Consider the following 16,506-nt stretch of genomic DNA (forward strand, 5'->3'; position numbering starts at 1 on the left):
TGACATCAGATCTCTGCCATGTTGGTATCCTATGCGAATGGCAGCATTTCGGTCCCCTTGCCGGGCAACCAAAGCAACGGGTGAGTCCTGACCGGCCCTCAGCAGGACCCGGACCGAGAAGCAGTTTCCGCGGGCTCCTAGCCCCGGGCCAGGGAAGTTCCGGGAGCCGGAACTCGGCCGCTCCGTGCTCAGTGTAAGCTCCTATAAGTGTAGGCTCCAAGAAGCAGTCCCCGCGGGCTCAGTTCCGGGAGCCGGAATTCGGCCGCTTAGTGCCTGGTGTATGCTCTGATAGGAGCAGGGTCCAAGAAGCAGCCTCCACAGGCTCCGCGGCCCTGGGCCAGGGCGGTTCCGGGGCGGTTCCGGGAGCCGGAACTCGGCCGCCCCGCGCTCGGTGTTCGCTCCGATAAGATCAGGTTCTAAGAAGCACCCAGGCACTGAACCCTAGCAATCTGTCTGCAAGCCGCAGGCGAATTGCAGCCTGAAATTACCTGTTCTATGGCTGAATGAGCTGCGGTCAGTCGAAAACAGGTATGGTGACGTCAGCTTTCCAACATGGTGGCTGCTGGCCTCCTCTGTGGTCTGACCGGTGTGGAGAACCGAGATGGACCGCTTCCTTCCCCCGTCTCGAACCCAGAATTCAGCCCTGAGTACGGTGCTTGCACGGCTGGCAGAAACTGCAGCGCTGTATCCCTGCGTCGCTATCTCCTCGTTTCCCAGCGCGCGCTGCAGACTCTAGCCGAGACTCTAGCCGCGGGGCGATTTGCTGAATAAGCCCAATCCATCTCTTTAAAGCAGTTTTATCTTGTTAGATTTATTCAAGTAGGTGTTAGTTTGAGAACATGCAACATGGGGATAGCAAAGAAGAATAGGCTAATGATGTGTTTTCCAATATCAACTGGCACTAAATTTCAAGTCTTAAGAATAGCCTTATAAGTGGTATGGAGCGAATCACAGCAAAATATTGGAAAATGGAAACAAAGATGTGAATACAGTTGTACTCTTGGCTCTCCATAGCCTTCGCATAGTATTAGGATACCCAGAAGTCCCCAGATGTCTTAGAAAGAAATTACTTAAATACTAAGAAGACTTCTGGGCAGGCAGGGTCCTGGGTTCAGGAATAAGAGGTCTTAAAGTTGAGGTCTTTGGTTTCTAGATGGCAGTCAGTAGAAACGAATGCCTCCACATGTCAAACTGTCAGAGGGAATCTGTTCAGAGTACAAACTAGGTCAGAGCTGCCACTCTGCAGTTAGACCAAGTAGTAGTAAGTAGTACATGGATACAAAGTGCCTTGGTATTGCTGTAATTAGATCTCACAGGACCTCATGGTTGGGAGGCTTTCTGGAGAAGGCTCTCCTGGAAGGAGTCAGGGATGAGAGAGGAATCTGGAAAGATTGAACATTTGCCCAAAGGGGTATGAGTCATCCAACAGAGACTTTTTTTTTAAGAGAGAGAGAGAGAGAGAGAGAGAGAGAATTTTTTAATATTTATTTTTTAGTTTTTGGTGGACACCACATCTTTATTTTATTTTTATGTGGTACTGAAGATCGAACCTAGAGCCCTATGCATGCCAGGTGAGAACGCTACCACTTGAGCCACATCCTCAGCCCCCAACAGAGACTTTTTAAGCTGACAGGGACTAAAATTCTCTGACTATGGATTTCAAAGTGTCTTGTTAGACCCAATGGCCCAGAAAGTCATCAGCTCCTTTTCCTGAATACACCAAGCTTCATGGTTTAGCCTTAATGGAAGAAACTCAGTGTTTGACTCCTCAAGGCATGACTCTGGTTATGGAAGATGCAGGTTACCTGGAAACAAGTATTTAGCAAGGCCTACAGTACATCAAACCATTATTCTGACTATAGGCTGTTTTTAGAAAGATCACTCTAACTACAGTGTATGGAGTGGAGCAGAAAGGGACAAGAATGGATATGAGATCCACTGATGATAGCTTTAACTAGGATTTTGACAGTGGAGACAGAAATTAATAATTGCTTAGTTATGATGTGGCAGAGAGGTGCAGTAGAAGGGATCAAGCAAAAGCACCAGGCTATGACAAAGAATATGAGTCGTGAAGGTGCCATCTCATAAGGTAAGGAGGACTGTGGCTAGAGTAAAGTTAAGAGGAAATACCAGCCCTGCCATGCTAGAAAAAGAGAACAGAAACTATATGTAGTGTTGAAATAAACCTTAAAAATTGTCAAATGTTCTAGGCAAGTAACAATTTGTTGGCAACTTAATGATAACTTTAGCAACTTACTAATAAACATATATAATTTAATGGATTTGCTAACTATTCTTCCATTCCAAAAGTAACATGCTATTTTTTTAAAAAGATATTATTATAGAAAAGCACAATAGTATTTTGCTTCTAAACAGAAACTGACATGGGAAAGTATTGAGATATTATCTCACTGTATTTTCATTTTTTCTTGTATTTGTTTTATCTACCTTTGTATTTTCCTTAATTCCAGATTGAAATATATTCTACTGAGTTTTTAAGTTGCCGTAACTCACGAATGGTCATGTTTTTTCCAGGTATAGCTAGAAAGTTTTGGGATGCTATAATGTGAGGAGCAAGGCATACAAAACTAAAGTGAAAAACTCGTGTCTTTACAGTCCTATATTCTTTTGATCAAAATGTCATAATACTGTTTCCTTATAGGTCAGATGCAATTATATGAACTCCAGGAAATTGCTGGTTCTCTTGGAAAAGCCACAATTTTAGGAAAAACCAGTAGTATCTTGGGCTTTAATATTTCTTCTATGTCTATTACCAATCCTATCCCCAGCCCAAAAGATCCTGGCTGGATTAAGGTAAGACCATGCAATTAGAAAAAAAAAATGCATTTTAAGAATTTAGAGTATTGTTGCTTATCTTATTTTAACTCTCATTTTCTAACTGAATACAGTAACTTAGAGGATTTGTCTTTGTAATTCACTGTTGACTATTTTTTATGGAATCACTAAGGTGGTAACAATGTCATTCAAAAAAAATAAATAAACTAGATTGAAAAAAGAAATATATCTTCTAAACTGTGTATTGGTTCCACATGTGCTTTCCTTCAAATATTTGTAACTGTATTTCTTATATCTGATCTAAAGGAAATATTGTAATAATACAAGTTTTACATATTAGACATATTTTTAAATCAACAATGACTGTATTGTACTTAGCTTGGCTGGGACTTGCTGAGGAATGCAGTTTATTACTACAAAATGAGCGCCTTACTCCTGTCCATGCCAGGTGACTGCCGAACCAGTTGAAAGGTCTGCGTTTCCTGTTCACCATGTGGCTTTTGTGTCTTCACTCTTGGTGATAGCCCAGCCAGTGGCAGCACAGCCAGGGCAGCCGTTCTCTCAACAACCTTCAGTAAAGGCAGTAGATTCTGATGTAAGTCACCACTGGACATTGTCCCTAAGTGAAGAGGTTGAGCTATAAATGCAGGAGACTGAACCAATTTAGCTAACACCGGAATGCTGGTGACATGAGGACCGCACTGCCCCTTAGAAGTTGGACTCTTATTGTGCATAACCTTGTTTAGTGTTTTTAAAACATTTAATTTAAATAAAGTTGTGCTTCTGCTCATCTATGAGCTTCTTATGTGAGATAAGGAGCTTCTGCAAATTGTAAATTTATAATTAGGCATTCTGAAAAGTGAAGATTAGCATGTTTTGGGGTTTTTTTGTTGTTTTTGTTTTTAAGCATGGGAAAGAGACATTGTTACAATTCCCTGTTGTTCTTTTTCCTTTAGGGTAATTGTGTCTCAGTAGGGATTACTTCACTTACTTTAAAGGCTATGCTAAAGGACTCCAGTAATAACCTAATCAGTGGCCTTAGTGGTAATACAACAATTCCATTTAGCAGCTGTTGGGCCAACTACACAGACCTTACTCCTCTTAGAACAGGTGAGTGAACTCTCATAATAGGGATAATTATAATTGTCTTTTAATGAACAGAACATTCTGTGAGGGGCTGGGATTGTGGCTGAGCAGTGGAGTGCTCACCTAGCACGTGTGAGGCCCTGGGTTCCATCCTCAGCACCACATAAAAATAGATGGGTAAAATAAAGTATTGTGTTCAAGTACAACTAAAAAATAAATATTAAAAAAAGAACATTCTCTGATACTTTGGTCAATAAATTACAGAAAGCAGAATATATTTTATATTCAAAACAAATTGAAATAAGCATTTTGAGGATATACATGAAAATATCATGATTCATATATTCTTTTTATACACTGTTTCTTCTAAATTTTCTCACTAACTATGTGTTATATAGTAAGAAAAAATAATATACAAATTTTCAAATTCAAGAAAAGAAACAATAGCATAAGTATAAATTGCTTTAATACCCAATGAAGGAGTTCACAGTTGAACTAGAAAATTGGCTATAGTCTTTCTCAAAGTCAATGCAAAAGAGAAAACGTGAGCATTATCATGACTCCCAGCACCTATCAGATCCACAAACAGTTGCTGTGGAGAATTGTAACATTCTCTGAGAACGAAACAAAGACTCCTCTGACTTCTTGTAAAAGTGTGCCCAGTGAACCTGTACTAGGTGATACTTCAATGTTGATACAGTAAATACAGCCATAACTTCCACAGGGATGCTTCTTATTTAGGAATTGATGGCATAACTTCTGCTGGTAGAAGCTATTCTGCTGGAGACCAGCAATATATAAAAAACAAAAAACAAAAAAAAGAAAAACAAAAAGTCAAAACCAGCTTTCTGCTGCTGATGGATAATGGGGTATCTACTTGAGACAGATCTCCGTTAATCTTTCTAGCCAACCTGGGGCCCATATAAGAACATTTCTGAAAGTTATATAGTAGCAGTCCCCACTTCTTACCATTGCTCTCTCATGTCAAACACACACATAGGTCTGAATAAAAATAAGTACAAAGAGTGAAATAGGGGGGAAAAATTCAAAACTGCTCTAATTTTTTAAATAAAAACCAAAAGCTAAAATAATTTCAAAGAGTTTTTCCCCTTTATTTTTGTTTCTTTATGGTTTGATAATGCCCTACACCAAATATGTTCAGTCTGCCTAGTGAACAGCAATATCCTAACCTAATGTTCAATAAGAATCAAGTGATAATGAGTTCAATGTGGTGCTTTCAGACAAGTTCCTACAATGTTCTGATGATTGCTGGTTAAGGACAGAGTCAAATTCTTTTATAAATCAGCATAAATGGTGGTAGCACTGGAACTTTATGGAAAATGAGGCACCTGACCGAAACACTGCCCGAAGAGAAGGTTGCTTATCCTTTCATTAAGGCGGAGCCAGAAAGTGCCAGATGGCAAAGATCTGGTCTTCAAATTTGCAGTTTCAAGTAGGAATGTTCCAAAGTAACTAGATCACGGGAGTGTTAAAGCAGTAAAATAGTTTTTGACATTTTATTGTGGTAATAAAACAATAATTTAAACACTTTCATTTTATACAGTATTTGTTTTAATTCAAGTCTTCCCTCAGTATATCTGACCTGCTGTGGAGAAAAGCCATGCTGCTTCTTTCTTTGTTTCTCACTCCTCCTTTCTCCCCCCCTCCCTCCCTTCCTCCTCCTCTTTCTCCTCCTCCTCTTCTTCCTCTTCTCCTCTCTTTCTCTCTCTTTCCTCTTTCTCTCATCAAGTATGGGGTCCCTGGTTATATATAATAAGGGAATGCAAATATAGTCATCTCTTAATTATTTTTATCAGCTAGCCAGTTTATAGATTAGCTACAGTGAAATTACTGTAAAAAATAGTATATGTGAGAAAATTAACAAAACATCTTTCCCTGGGCTCTTTCTAGTACATACCCACTCAATCACTGCATTGCAGGAAATCCCCTTGCAGATCATACTGCATCCTGACAGACCAGCAACCGTGTCTTCTACAGTCTGCTCTGCAGAGCAAAGCAGGGCCACCTTGGTAGAGGAGATACGGGTTGTGGCTTGTAGAAGAGAAAATAGGGATGTGAGACTCAGGTGAGGAAAGGGTGGGAGAAGAAATATTGAGACTGAATTTTTGACCAACCTAGATAAAGATAGTATTGCTAACAGACTTCTGAGACATGTTCATCTATCAACCTACATAATGTCTAGTTTTTGTTTCAGTTCCTATTGCTACATATCACACCAATTGAAAATCTAATTGTTTAAAACAATAACCATTCCATTTGCTCACAATTGTTTGGGTCAAGAATTTGGGCCTGGAAGCCTCATCTCTGTTCCATGATTTCAGGGGCTTCAGCAGTCATTTACATTTAGCTGGGGTTGCCTAGAATGGCTTGATTGGGGTTGTAGTTCTCAGGTCATGATTCTGAATTTGGGCTGGGTTCTTCAGTTTTCCTCCATGTGGTCTCACCAAAAGGTTTGCTTTGCCTTTCTCACCACACTGCAGAACAAGAAAACCAAAATAAATAGCAAAATACACCTTAAATTCTTTACTCACTGAAAAATGTTAAGAAAAAAAATGCACCTGCTACAAAAATGGAGAGTTTTTATTTCAGGCTGAAAAAAGGGGAAACTTAAATACAGTAATCTCATGAATTGTCAGTGATAGGGAATTGTATAGAACAGTGTCCATACATCTTCAAAGTGATGGAATGCATTGATACTATTTCTAAAGACACAAATAAGGTTGAGATGTATTTATATTCTCTCCCTGAAAGAGAAAAGAAGAATGAAAACAGAAGTGAATTTTTAAAAAGAGATAATAGAAAAAACAGAGGAATAAGAACTCACAAAGTTTTAGAAGTATTCTAAGCCCTGCTCTATGGGGTTACTGCTATTAGATAGCAGTATTCTCAGAGAAGAAATTGTATCAGGGAAAAATATATTGGTTATCTTATATCAAAACTGTGGGAAGATTTAACATGTGGATTTAAAAATATCTGGATAAGCTTTTATCCTTAGTACTCTATATATGTTAACAATATCTCCCCAGGTTTCTTTCTACCTGGGGAAGGAAGGGAGGAAGGGAGGAAGGGAGGAAAGGAGGGAGGGAGGGTCTCAATGGTACAATGCAAAAACAGCCTCTGACTTAAAGCAAATGTGGAATGCTGCAGTCTGGCTGGGCACAATCAGGAGCCACTTGTCAAAAGAAACTAACTTTGTTTTTAGAACCACACACGCCAAAAAAAACAGCCTCTCAGGAAAAACCCTCAGAGCCTCAACTGCCACCACTGGCTTTCCACAAGCCTCTCTCTCCCACACAAGCTTCTCTCCACCTCCCCCAATCCTCCTGCTCTTGAGGCTGATTGGCTGGGTCACGTGGGCGGAGCCAAAAAAGTCCCCCAATGAGCAGCTCCATGGTCTGAAAGGGCAGGGAAACAGCCCAATGAGCATCACCGCAGAGGAGCCAATCAGCTAGATGTTGCTGGGGCCGCTGTGAGCCAATCATCAGCCGGCAGCTGGAAGTTTGCTGGCAGCTGGAAGTTTGCTGGGGCCCCTTCAGCTGTGGCTGTCAACAGTGGAAGATGGTTAAAAATTGTTCAATCTGAGAGGAGGGCACAGGGGTATTTGTTGTACTATCTTTCCAACTCTTCTGTAGCCTTAAATTTTTCAAAATATGGTGTTCAGTATCCATCAGTATCTTTCCCAAGTAGAGCTGAGACTTCCCCACTCCCAGGTCAGGTATGCAGGGAGGAAACAGAGATTCAGCACTTTCACCTATCTGCCTTCTTGTCCTGTGTTTCCAACAGCCTGTCTCCTTTGTCTAGCAAAGAACTCTAAGAAGTAGCTTCTGTTGCTGCACAAAGAAAATCTACCCAGGTTCCCTGCCCATGGATAATGGGCCGATGGAACTCTTCCCACTCGAGACCTTCTCTACACTTGTTTGTGCTTAAAACTAGTTCACTTGACTCATTTCCAAAAATTCTTCATTAGGAATAAGACACTGAAAGTAATGAAACCCAAATTGGAACTGTGTGAAAATAATCAAGGAAGTCAATTACTATGATTCTTTTTCTTTCTCCTAGGAAAAAATTTTAAGATTGAATTTCTCCTGGATAACGTGGCTCGGGTAGAATCCAGAACTTTCAGCCTGCTGGCACAGCTTGTCCCTGGTGGTAGTGGCAGCAGCACTAGCAGTGGTGGCAGTGGCAGCAGCAGTAGCAGCAGCAGCACAATGTCAGCTATGGCTACATCTGCTCAGCTCTTGACAACAGTCATTAGCTTTCTGATGGGACGAATGTTATTCTTGGAAATATTTATGGCTTCAGTTTTTATTTGAATGTAACTGTAGGTAGGTACAGTTCATTTTTTATGTAAGATATGTCTCCACATATGCAGATACCAGTAAATGTTTCCCAAGTAAAGGTCATGTGCTCAGTACTTCTGCATAGCACCACTGGGACACAGAGAGGATTAAGAGCTTTGGTGGCAGAGACTAGGCAGCCCTACTGGAAATGTTATTCACATTATGCATTGCTACAAAAGAACATAGGAAATGAAAACCACAGGTAATGTCACCACTCCTTTTCAATAGCAAGGGGCAGACATTCAGCTTGAGATGGTTCAGGCAGTGAACAGATCACCTGATGAACATCCCAGAAGTAGTCTGGTTTCTGCCAAGGACTCAGGCAATGCCATCCAGAACCTGTGCTCTCTATATTTTGTCTTTATTCTCCTAGTGGCAGCTTCACTTCTAGGCCAACTCCTTTCCCCAGTCCTCATGGCAAAAGTACTCACCAACAGGTTTACTTTCTACCAGTCCAGCAGCCAATGCAGAAAGAACAAACTTCTTTCCAAAGGATCCAGCAAAAATCCCCCAATTGTACCATTGACCTGGCTTAGGACACATGCTTGGGACACTGATCCTATCATTGTGGCCACAGGATTTAATTAGCTTAGCCTGGATCACATGGGATAAGGCTCTGAGAATGGTGGAATTCAGATGCCAGTACAATATGTAGAAAACAGTGATAGTGAATATTAGGGAGATTAGTAGGAGGGAAAGGGGGAAAGGTCCCTAATGGCTACAGTGATTACAGAAGATTGTAAATGTCACTCCATCAGTAACACATGAAAGTTGGTACTGTTGTATAAAATGTAAAAGATCTGGAGAGAGAGGAAAAAGGCACTCAAGAATAGGGCTATGGTAGAAGTAAAGAAAGAAGTGAGAGGCAAAAAATAAATAAATAAATAAAGGCATCTTTAATTACACCTGCTCCACACTGAATTCCTTTTTTTTCCCCCAAACATATTTCTCCTCCTGTCACTCTGTCTCAGTTAATGACAATGCCATCTTTTCTGATCCTTCAGTTTGATACTTCTTAGACTTTCCCTTTCCACAAGCTCCACGTCTCAAGTGGTCTTAGTGCTATCTATATCCAACCAAGTGGCTCATCTCTGTTCCTCATTTAAAGTCACTGCTAGACTTATGATTTTACTTCTCACTTTACCTATTATAACAGTCTCCTGCATTCTTTGCTTACAGTCCCCCACACTTTCATTCTGTCTTCTACATTTGTATTGGATTTAGGTTCCTAAATAAGCACAAGATCTGTAACTATAATGGTAAATTCAAGATCATGTAGCTATAATGGTATTCTTGAATCCTCAAAGATTCATCATTACATGCAAAATCAATACCAAAAGCTCCAAAATCAGTTTTGAAGTCTGCCTTCTTTTTCCAAATCATTCCTAGAAAAGATTCTTTTCATTCTGCATGTTCCCTCTGCCTGGGCTATGTCCTGCTTGTCCAGTCTACCTCTCCAAGCACCCTCTAGGTTCTGCTCAATCTCCACTTTTACTACCAAGTTTCCCTTATCATTTCCCTTTCTACAAAATATTTAGTTACCCTCTCCTTAGGTATCTGTTTTTATCTTTATTATAGTCCTTCCTGTAGTGTACTTGTATTAAACTTTTATGCAAACCTATCTTTGTCACTCAATTATGAGAATTTAGAAGACCACATGCTCTACATGCTATAGGTACTAAAAATATGGTTTAGTTGACTGTAACTCTTAAAAGAACATCAAGTCCTCACCTCTGACTTAGGGGGAAATGTTGGGTAGTATAGGCAAATTGTAAAGAATATTGATTGGCAGATGTTAATCAGTTTGCAGTTGATTTCATAGAGAAAAATTTCCAACAATTAATGAAATAAAAGCTTCACATAAGAAATATTAACAAGGTCAAGGAAGGACATGGGATAGAGTAGGAAGGACACTGAAGTACTTCAGGTAATAAAAGCCAAGGCTAGATTTTAAATTTAAATATAAGGGAGGCAGGATAAGGGCATTCAATAAGGCTGGTTTGGGGCTTAACAAAACAAAATGGAGGCTGAAACCAACCACAGGGGCTCCAGGAACAGCCCTAATACAAGAAGGAGAAAATCCTGGCTTCCCTTCGAGGGCAGAAGCTAATTAGGATCCAGCTGTCAAGGGAAAAGTGTGTTTGCAGAGACCTGGTCCTGTCTTCTCATAGCTGAAAACAGAAGAGCATGGTGGGGCAGGGAGCAGGGTAGGGTAGGGGTGTAGAAACCTGGAGCTGAGGGAAAACAGGCAAATGACCAATAAATTATTCTTATGCTCATTTTCTTGTCTCCAGAATTATAATAAAAGGTCACTTCTTCATTTTATAATAGTAGAACAGATATTGCTTAAATTCATTTTCTTTTTCTCCTCAAAGCATTGAAATGCAAGGTCTGCTTGGTGACATGTGTTAAGTACTGCTTTATATATACTAGTGCACTTTGTCTTTCCTCATTAAATGCATTGTTTTCCAGTTATCTTCACTAACTTTAATTCTGCTTGATCCCGACAATGTTTGTAGTTTACCAAATAAGAAAATTCTATTTTCAAATCATTAGTAAATTATAAGAGTTTCTGAGTCTTTTTTAAATAGTTTTTTTAGTTGCAGTTGGACACAATACCTTTATTTTATTTATTTATTTTTATGTGGTGCTGAGGATTGAACCTAGAGCCTTGCACGTGCTAGGCAAGGGCTCTACCACTGAGCCCCAGCCCCAGCCCAAGTTTCTGAGTCTTTTCAGGACTTTTTCCAAATCAAATAGTTAACTTCTTTGCTGCTAAATACATAGCCGTTTTTAAATTAAGACAAAATTACTTAAACACCTTTAATGCATTGAAATGATGGGTTATTTCATAACTTTGCATTCTGACTTAACAATACTATTGGTTGAATCATGACATTTTGCTAATAAAATGGCAAAGCTTGACTTAAAAAAATGTAAGTACCACAATTTTCTCTACATTTCTACCATATATATATATATATTAATTCTAGCATAAAATTGATAAAACTTGAAATGCTACATCTTTATACAATGTGATTTTTTCCATATTTTTTATTGTTGCATAATAGTTGTATATAGTAGATTTGTTGTTATATATTCATACATACACATGATATAAAAATAAAATTTAGCAAATATCATTCCCCAGTATTTCTCTTTTCTTTCCTTTTCCCTCTTTCCTTGCCCTGAATTCTTTCCTCTACCTTACTGATATCCCTTGATTTTTCATGATTCTCTACTTTTTCCTTTTTATTCTCTAGCTCCCACATACATGAGAAAACATATGACCCTTGATCTTCTGAGTTTGACTTATTTTACTTAACATAATAGTCTCAAATTTCATTCATTTTCCTGCAAGTGACATAATTTCATTTTTCTTTATGGCTGAATAAAATTCCATTGTGTATATATACTACATTTCTTTACTCATTCATTCACTGATGGACCCCTAGACTGGTTTCATAGTTTGGCTATTGTGAATTGTATTGCTACAAACATGGGTATGTATGTATTGCTATAGTGTGATGATTTTAGTTTTTAGGATAAACACTGAGGAGTGGTATAGCTATGTCATATGCTGTTTCCATTCCTGGTTTATTGAAGAACCTCCATACTGATGAAATACTAACTTTTGAACATTACTTTTGCCATTATTTTTGCCCCATCAACCTATTTTAAAGTTAAAATTAATCAAACAGTTTAAATCATATTGTATGTTATTACTGCTTTTTAAAATTATTTTGTATTATTTTCATTTTTTTCAGGAAGCAACTATAGTAGTGTTCCAAAGCACAAGCTGAAAACAAAAATACAAGAATTGCTTGCTCATGAGCTATTTTGGTGCACAACATGAAAAAGCCTATAACATTTTCAAAAACATATGCTAATGTATTTTTATAATATATAAAATGGAATAGCTTTAATTACAAAAATCAGATTTCTCCTGAATATACATTTCTTTTGATTCCTTATATTTGTGTGCTCTTATTTCATTTCAAAAAGCTTTCGGAAATCTTTGATTTGGAAGCAGATATGCCATTTCCAAGTTATTGTACCAACAAATCATAGAATACTTTAAATAGCTGAGAGCTATTTAAGGTTCTTAATGAAGCTCTTTAGATCAAGTTGGAAACATTCTGAGTTTCTCTATCTCTTTCTACACACACATGCACACACACACACACTATGCATATATGTAAAAGTTACATATTTTTTATATATGAAATTTTATATGTAGGGGGCATCTGATTTTCTCCATCCATCATGAGGCTCTGATTTCCAACAATCTGTCATTCTGATTTCTGAGCATTTTGGAGAGATGAGATTATTTTAGAGCTTTCTTAGAGTTATTGCCTTCCAGATCCATGGCAATCCAGGAATTTTAGACTATTTAGATTTCTGAGTTTACCAAACCCTGGCCAGTGTTCTAAGAAGACTTTTCTGGGTACCTCTGGACCAAGCTTTTGAAAAAGATCAAGTTCACCCCTTCTTCTACTCAAAGTGTCACTTGCAGGGCTGGAGGTGTAGCTCAGAGGCAAAGTGCTTGTCTAGCATATGCCAAGGCCCTGGGTTCAATCTCCAGCATTGCAAAAAAAATGTGTCACAACTAAGAATGGGACCTCCCTTAACCCTAAACAACAAGAGAATAGAACAATCTTATTTTCAAGAGGTTAAAAATGGGAATGCAGAAAAGCCACAGATTGACTTAGCTAAGTTAAGCAAAAGCTAAGTAACTCAGAAAATTCTAAAGAGAATCTTAATTTAGCAGAATTCCCAATAAAGGCATTGTAGATGTGTCTAGGGCAGGTACAAATAGTATTCAAAAGTTACTTTCTAGCAAGTAATAGTCAACAAGCTTTGGGACAGCTGAGAAAATTCAATAGAGCCCATTCTTTTGTCTTCTGTAAACATCTCCTAGTATATTCACCTCAGATCACTGTTAGTTTTGCTTAGTTTAAAAAATATATATAAATATCTACCAGTTAATAAATCCAAATGCTTTTATACATATTTGTCACTTCATTCAGTTATAGTTATTTAGCATTCTGCTAGGTACTAGGCATTCTAACAAGGGGGAAGACTACACTGTCCATCCAAAAGTTTATAGGGTAGATGGGGAAATAGTAGAAACAAATCATTTCAATACAGTGTGGTCTATGAGAGATAGATGCCTAGTGCTAGAGTAGTGGAAAAGAGGGGCACTTTTCTGGAGGGAAGGGGCATCCTGTTAGGATACAGATGAATGAGGGACAGCTTCCAGAAGATGATGCCTAGAGGAGTGTTGAGAAATGAAACACAGGATTACAAAAGGAGTCAGGAGAAGGTTTAGTGTCAAGAGAGAAGGCTGAAAGATCACTAGGTGTTAAGTACCTCACCGGTGGGGACTCTCCCTTACTCAGCATTTTCCTCTGCCATCTCTCAAGATGTTTAGCCCCAGTGAATGCTCATTGGCTATTTATTGGCTGAATGAAGCATGGGGTATGGGGAATTAAACAAGCATATGGACATTGTGAGAGTACCAAATGTGGACAAATGGAGAGGCAAGACATAAGGCTGGAGGGAGGGCAGTGGCCTTTAGTCCATGTGTCTGGGGAGCTTGGGTTTTTGTAGGTCACAGGAATACAGTTTTAACCAGATATTAAAATTGAAGTTTTGGCTTAGAAAAAAATAAAAGAGGATACCAAACAAAGTCATAGTAGTTTTTCAAGAAGTTAGCCTGGAAGAGAGGAAGATGAAGGAGGAGTTTTGAAGAGCAGTTCTTTGGAGATGGCTGTGCTAGACTTCCCCTTTTCAAAGGGAAGGAGTTAGTGTACTAACATGGAATGCCAAGTCAAGAAAGAACTTTCCTTCAGCTCACAAAAGGCTTAATAGGTGTTCCCTCAGGTTTGAGGCACACAATGGACTGGTCATAGCTGACCTAGTGGGTGGCAGCCAACTCTAGGGCTGCAATTTAGAAAGAAATACCATAATATCCCTCAGTATAGCACATCCTATGAACTCAGTTGCATGGGTGCACGCATGCATGTGTGCATGTATGTGTGTGTGTGTGTAGAGATGGGGGGGGCGTGGGGAGAGACAGAGAGAGAGAGAATATTCATGAGATTGATTAATTTTAAGCAATAGAGAAGCTTTAAATCTTTTCCAGGACTGCTGCCTAGAAGGGAAGCAGATTGCAGGAAAAGGAAACTGGGAGGGGGCTACTAGATACCTAGGAGCAATAGAAAAAGTTCAAGCAAGCAGCTGTAATAGAAATAGTCAAAATTTTAAGGGAACTACAGGTAAGAGGTCCCTGACAATGAGGTCTTTGGAGAACACATGAAAGCCCCTTCATGAGGGACATTGCCATGTCCAGGAAGCACTGATACTCAATACTGGATCATATACCATCAGTTAATTCAGCACTTTCTTATTCTACTCAATTCCTACCTTAATGGGATGAAAAACTTCTGTTCCTAAATGGGGAGAATAAGAGAGAATCAACACACCATACTCTATGCTAAGATATAAAAATCAAGTTTTCCAGTGCAAATCAGGTTTATTTTTCATTCCATGATGCTGCCTGTTAGGAAATTAAATTCCAAGAACTGCAATTTTAGCATTGATGGAACAAATTCCTACATTTCGGTTCTGGAAAAGATACAAAAATGTCTTTCACATCAGAACACTGTGAAAAACCACAAAATTGGCACCATCTGCACTCTTGCCTTACCTAAGAGTTTTAATCTGTTGGAAGTTTTCAGTCAAAAATTTTCTGCAGATTTTTAAATAAGGCAATTTTTCTAATATATTTGGCAATAAAAGGAATTTCTAAAAATTTGCTACTTGGCCAGACTTTGTTAAAAAGTTTCTAATTTAAATGTTTACAACTGTCTACTTTTTAAGAACTTTCTGGAATTATCATAGTACATACCCATGATGCTTTATACTAGATAAATTGCTTTTTCAACTACTACTTTTGAAAATGCCTGAATTATTAGGTACTCATGGGCAATATGGTTTCCCATAGACTTCATTCATTTTATGGCCACTTATTATAATAATAATAATTATTATTAACTTTTAAATTATTTACTTTTGAATATTTGTCTGACATTTCTAGGAAATTAATGTTTAAATTCTTAAAATACTTGTTAATATAGGAAGTGGCTATTTAGCTGCTAAAGAAGTCATAAAAATCCTCTGGTATGCTAGTACTTATGCTATTATAATATAAATATATATATTTTGGTTTCACCTACAGCTCCTGGCTCATAAATCCTTCTCTAAGACAGACCACATAAAATACAATTTTCCTACCATCTCTAATCTTCTCCACCTTGCTTGGGAAATGATAAGACTCCCACTTCAGAAGGGGTCCTGTCCCATACTTGAGGGAGAAATCCTGCACAGAGAGGCCAAAAGGCTCTGAACAGACAGGCCTTGCTGTGTTTTCCCACCCAGTTTATTCATATTAGATGTTGTTTTAGTCAGCTTTTTCACTGATAAGATCAAAAGACCTGCTAAGAACAACATAGAAAAGGAAGTTTATTTGGGGCTCATGGTTTTAGAGGTCTCAGATCACCGATAGTTGACTCCATTCCTCTGGGCTCAAGGTAAGATAGAACATCATGGTAAAAGAGTGTGGTAGAGGAGGGCAGCTCAGGACATGGCCATCATGAAGCAGAGAGAGCATTCCTCACCAGGGACAAAATACATACCGCCCAGTTAATCTCTATTTTTTCCTACTCAGTATTGATCTTTCCAGGACTTGAAAAATTGATAAAGTAAATATAATATTTCAATTTTGGTCAATGTAAGGAACAGAGAATGGAAAAGTAATGAGAATACTTTCCTGTATTTCTCATAGCAAATAAAATGTTTATATCTTTATACTCCTTCCTCTTCTGACTAGTGCCATGACTTGCAGATAGTCCATCTGCTTTTACCTATTCTTTTTATTGCAAAAAGTACTGTCTTGAGTATACAAAGAACTCAAAAAATTAAACAATAAGAAAACAAATAACCCAATCAACAAATGGGCCAAGGACCTGAACAGACACTTCTCAGAGGAGGACATACAATCAATCAACAAGTGCATGAAAAAATGCTCACCATCTCTAGCAGTCAGAGAAATGCAAATCAAAACCACCCTAAGATACCATCTCACTCCAGTAAGATTGGCAGCCATTATGAAGTCAAACAACAACAAGTGCTGGTGAGGATGTGGGGGAAAGGGTACACTTGTACATTGCTGGTGGGACTGCAAATTGGTGCAGCCAAT

General features: G+C 38.6%; 1 protein-coding gene and 1 long non-coding RNA gene across 2 annotated transcripts in view; one reads left to right on the forward strand and one right to left on the reverse strand.

Annotated features, from left to right (window-relative positions):
- Pkhd1l1 (PKHD1 like 1) overlaps positions 1-12,218 on the forward strand; it is a 146,811-nt gene extending 134,593 nt beyond the window's left edge. The window contains exons 74-78 of the mRNA XM_048802021.1: positions 2,663-2,814; positions 3,245-3,391; positions 3,753-3,906; positions 7,963-8,228; positions 12,011-12,218. Of these exons, the coding sequence (XP_048657978.1) occupies positions 2,663-2,814; positions 3,245-3,391; positions 3,753-3,906; positions 7,963-8,216 (707 nt within the window). The 3' untranslated portion in view covers positions 8,217-8,228; positions 12,011-12,218. The remainder of the gene's footprint in view (positions 1-2,662; positions 2,815-3,244; positions 3,392-3,752; positions 3,907-7,962; positions 8,229-12,010) is intronic.
- Positions 5,372-16,506, reverse strand: part of LOC125616519 — a 20,497-nt gene continuing 9,362 nt past the window's right edge. The window contains exon 2 of the long non-coding RNA XR_007347160.1: positions 5,372-6,377. This is a non-coding gene — a long non-coding RNA (uncharacterized LOC125616519). The remainder of the gene's footprint in view (positions 6,378-16,506) is intronic.

Source organism: Marmota marmota, unplaced genomic scaffold (genome assembly GCF_001458135.2).
Source record: "Marmota marmota marmota unplaced genomic scaffold, marMar, whole genome shotgun sequence".
Lineage (NCBI taxonomy): Eukaryota > Metazoa > Chordata > Mammalia > Rodentia > Sciuridae > Marmota > Marmota marmota.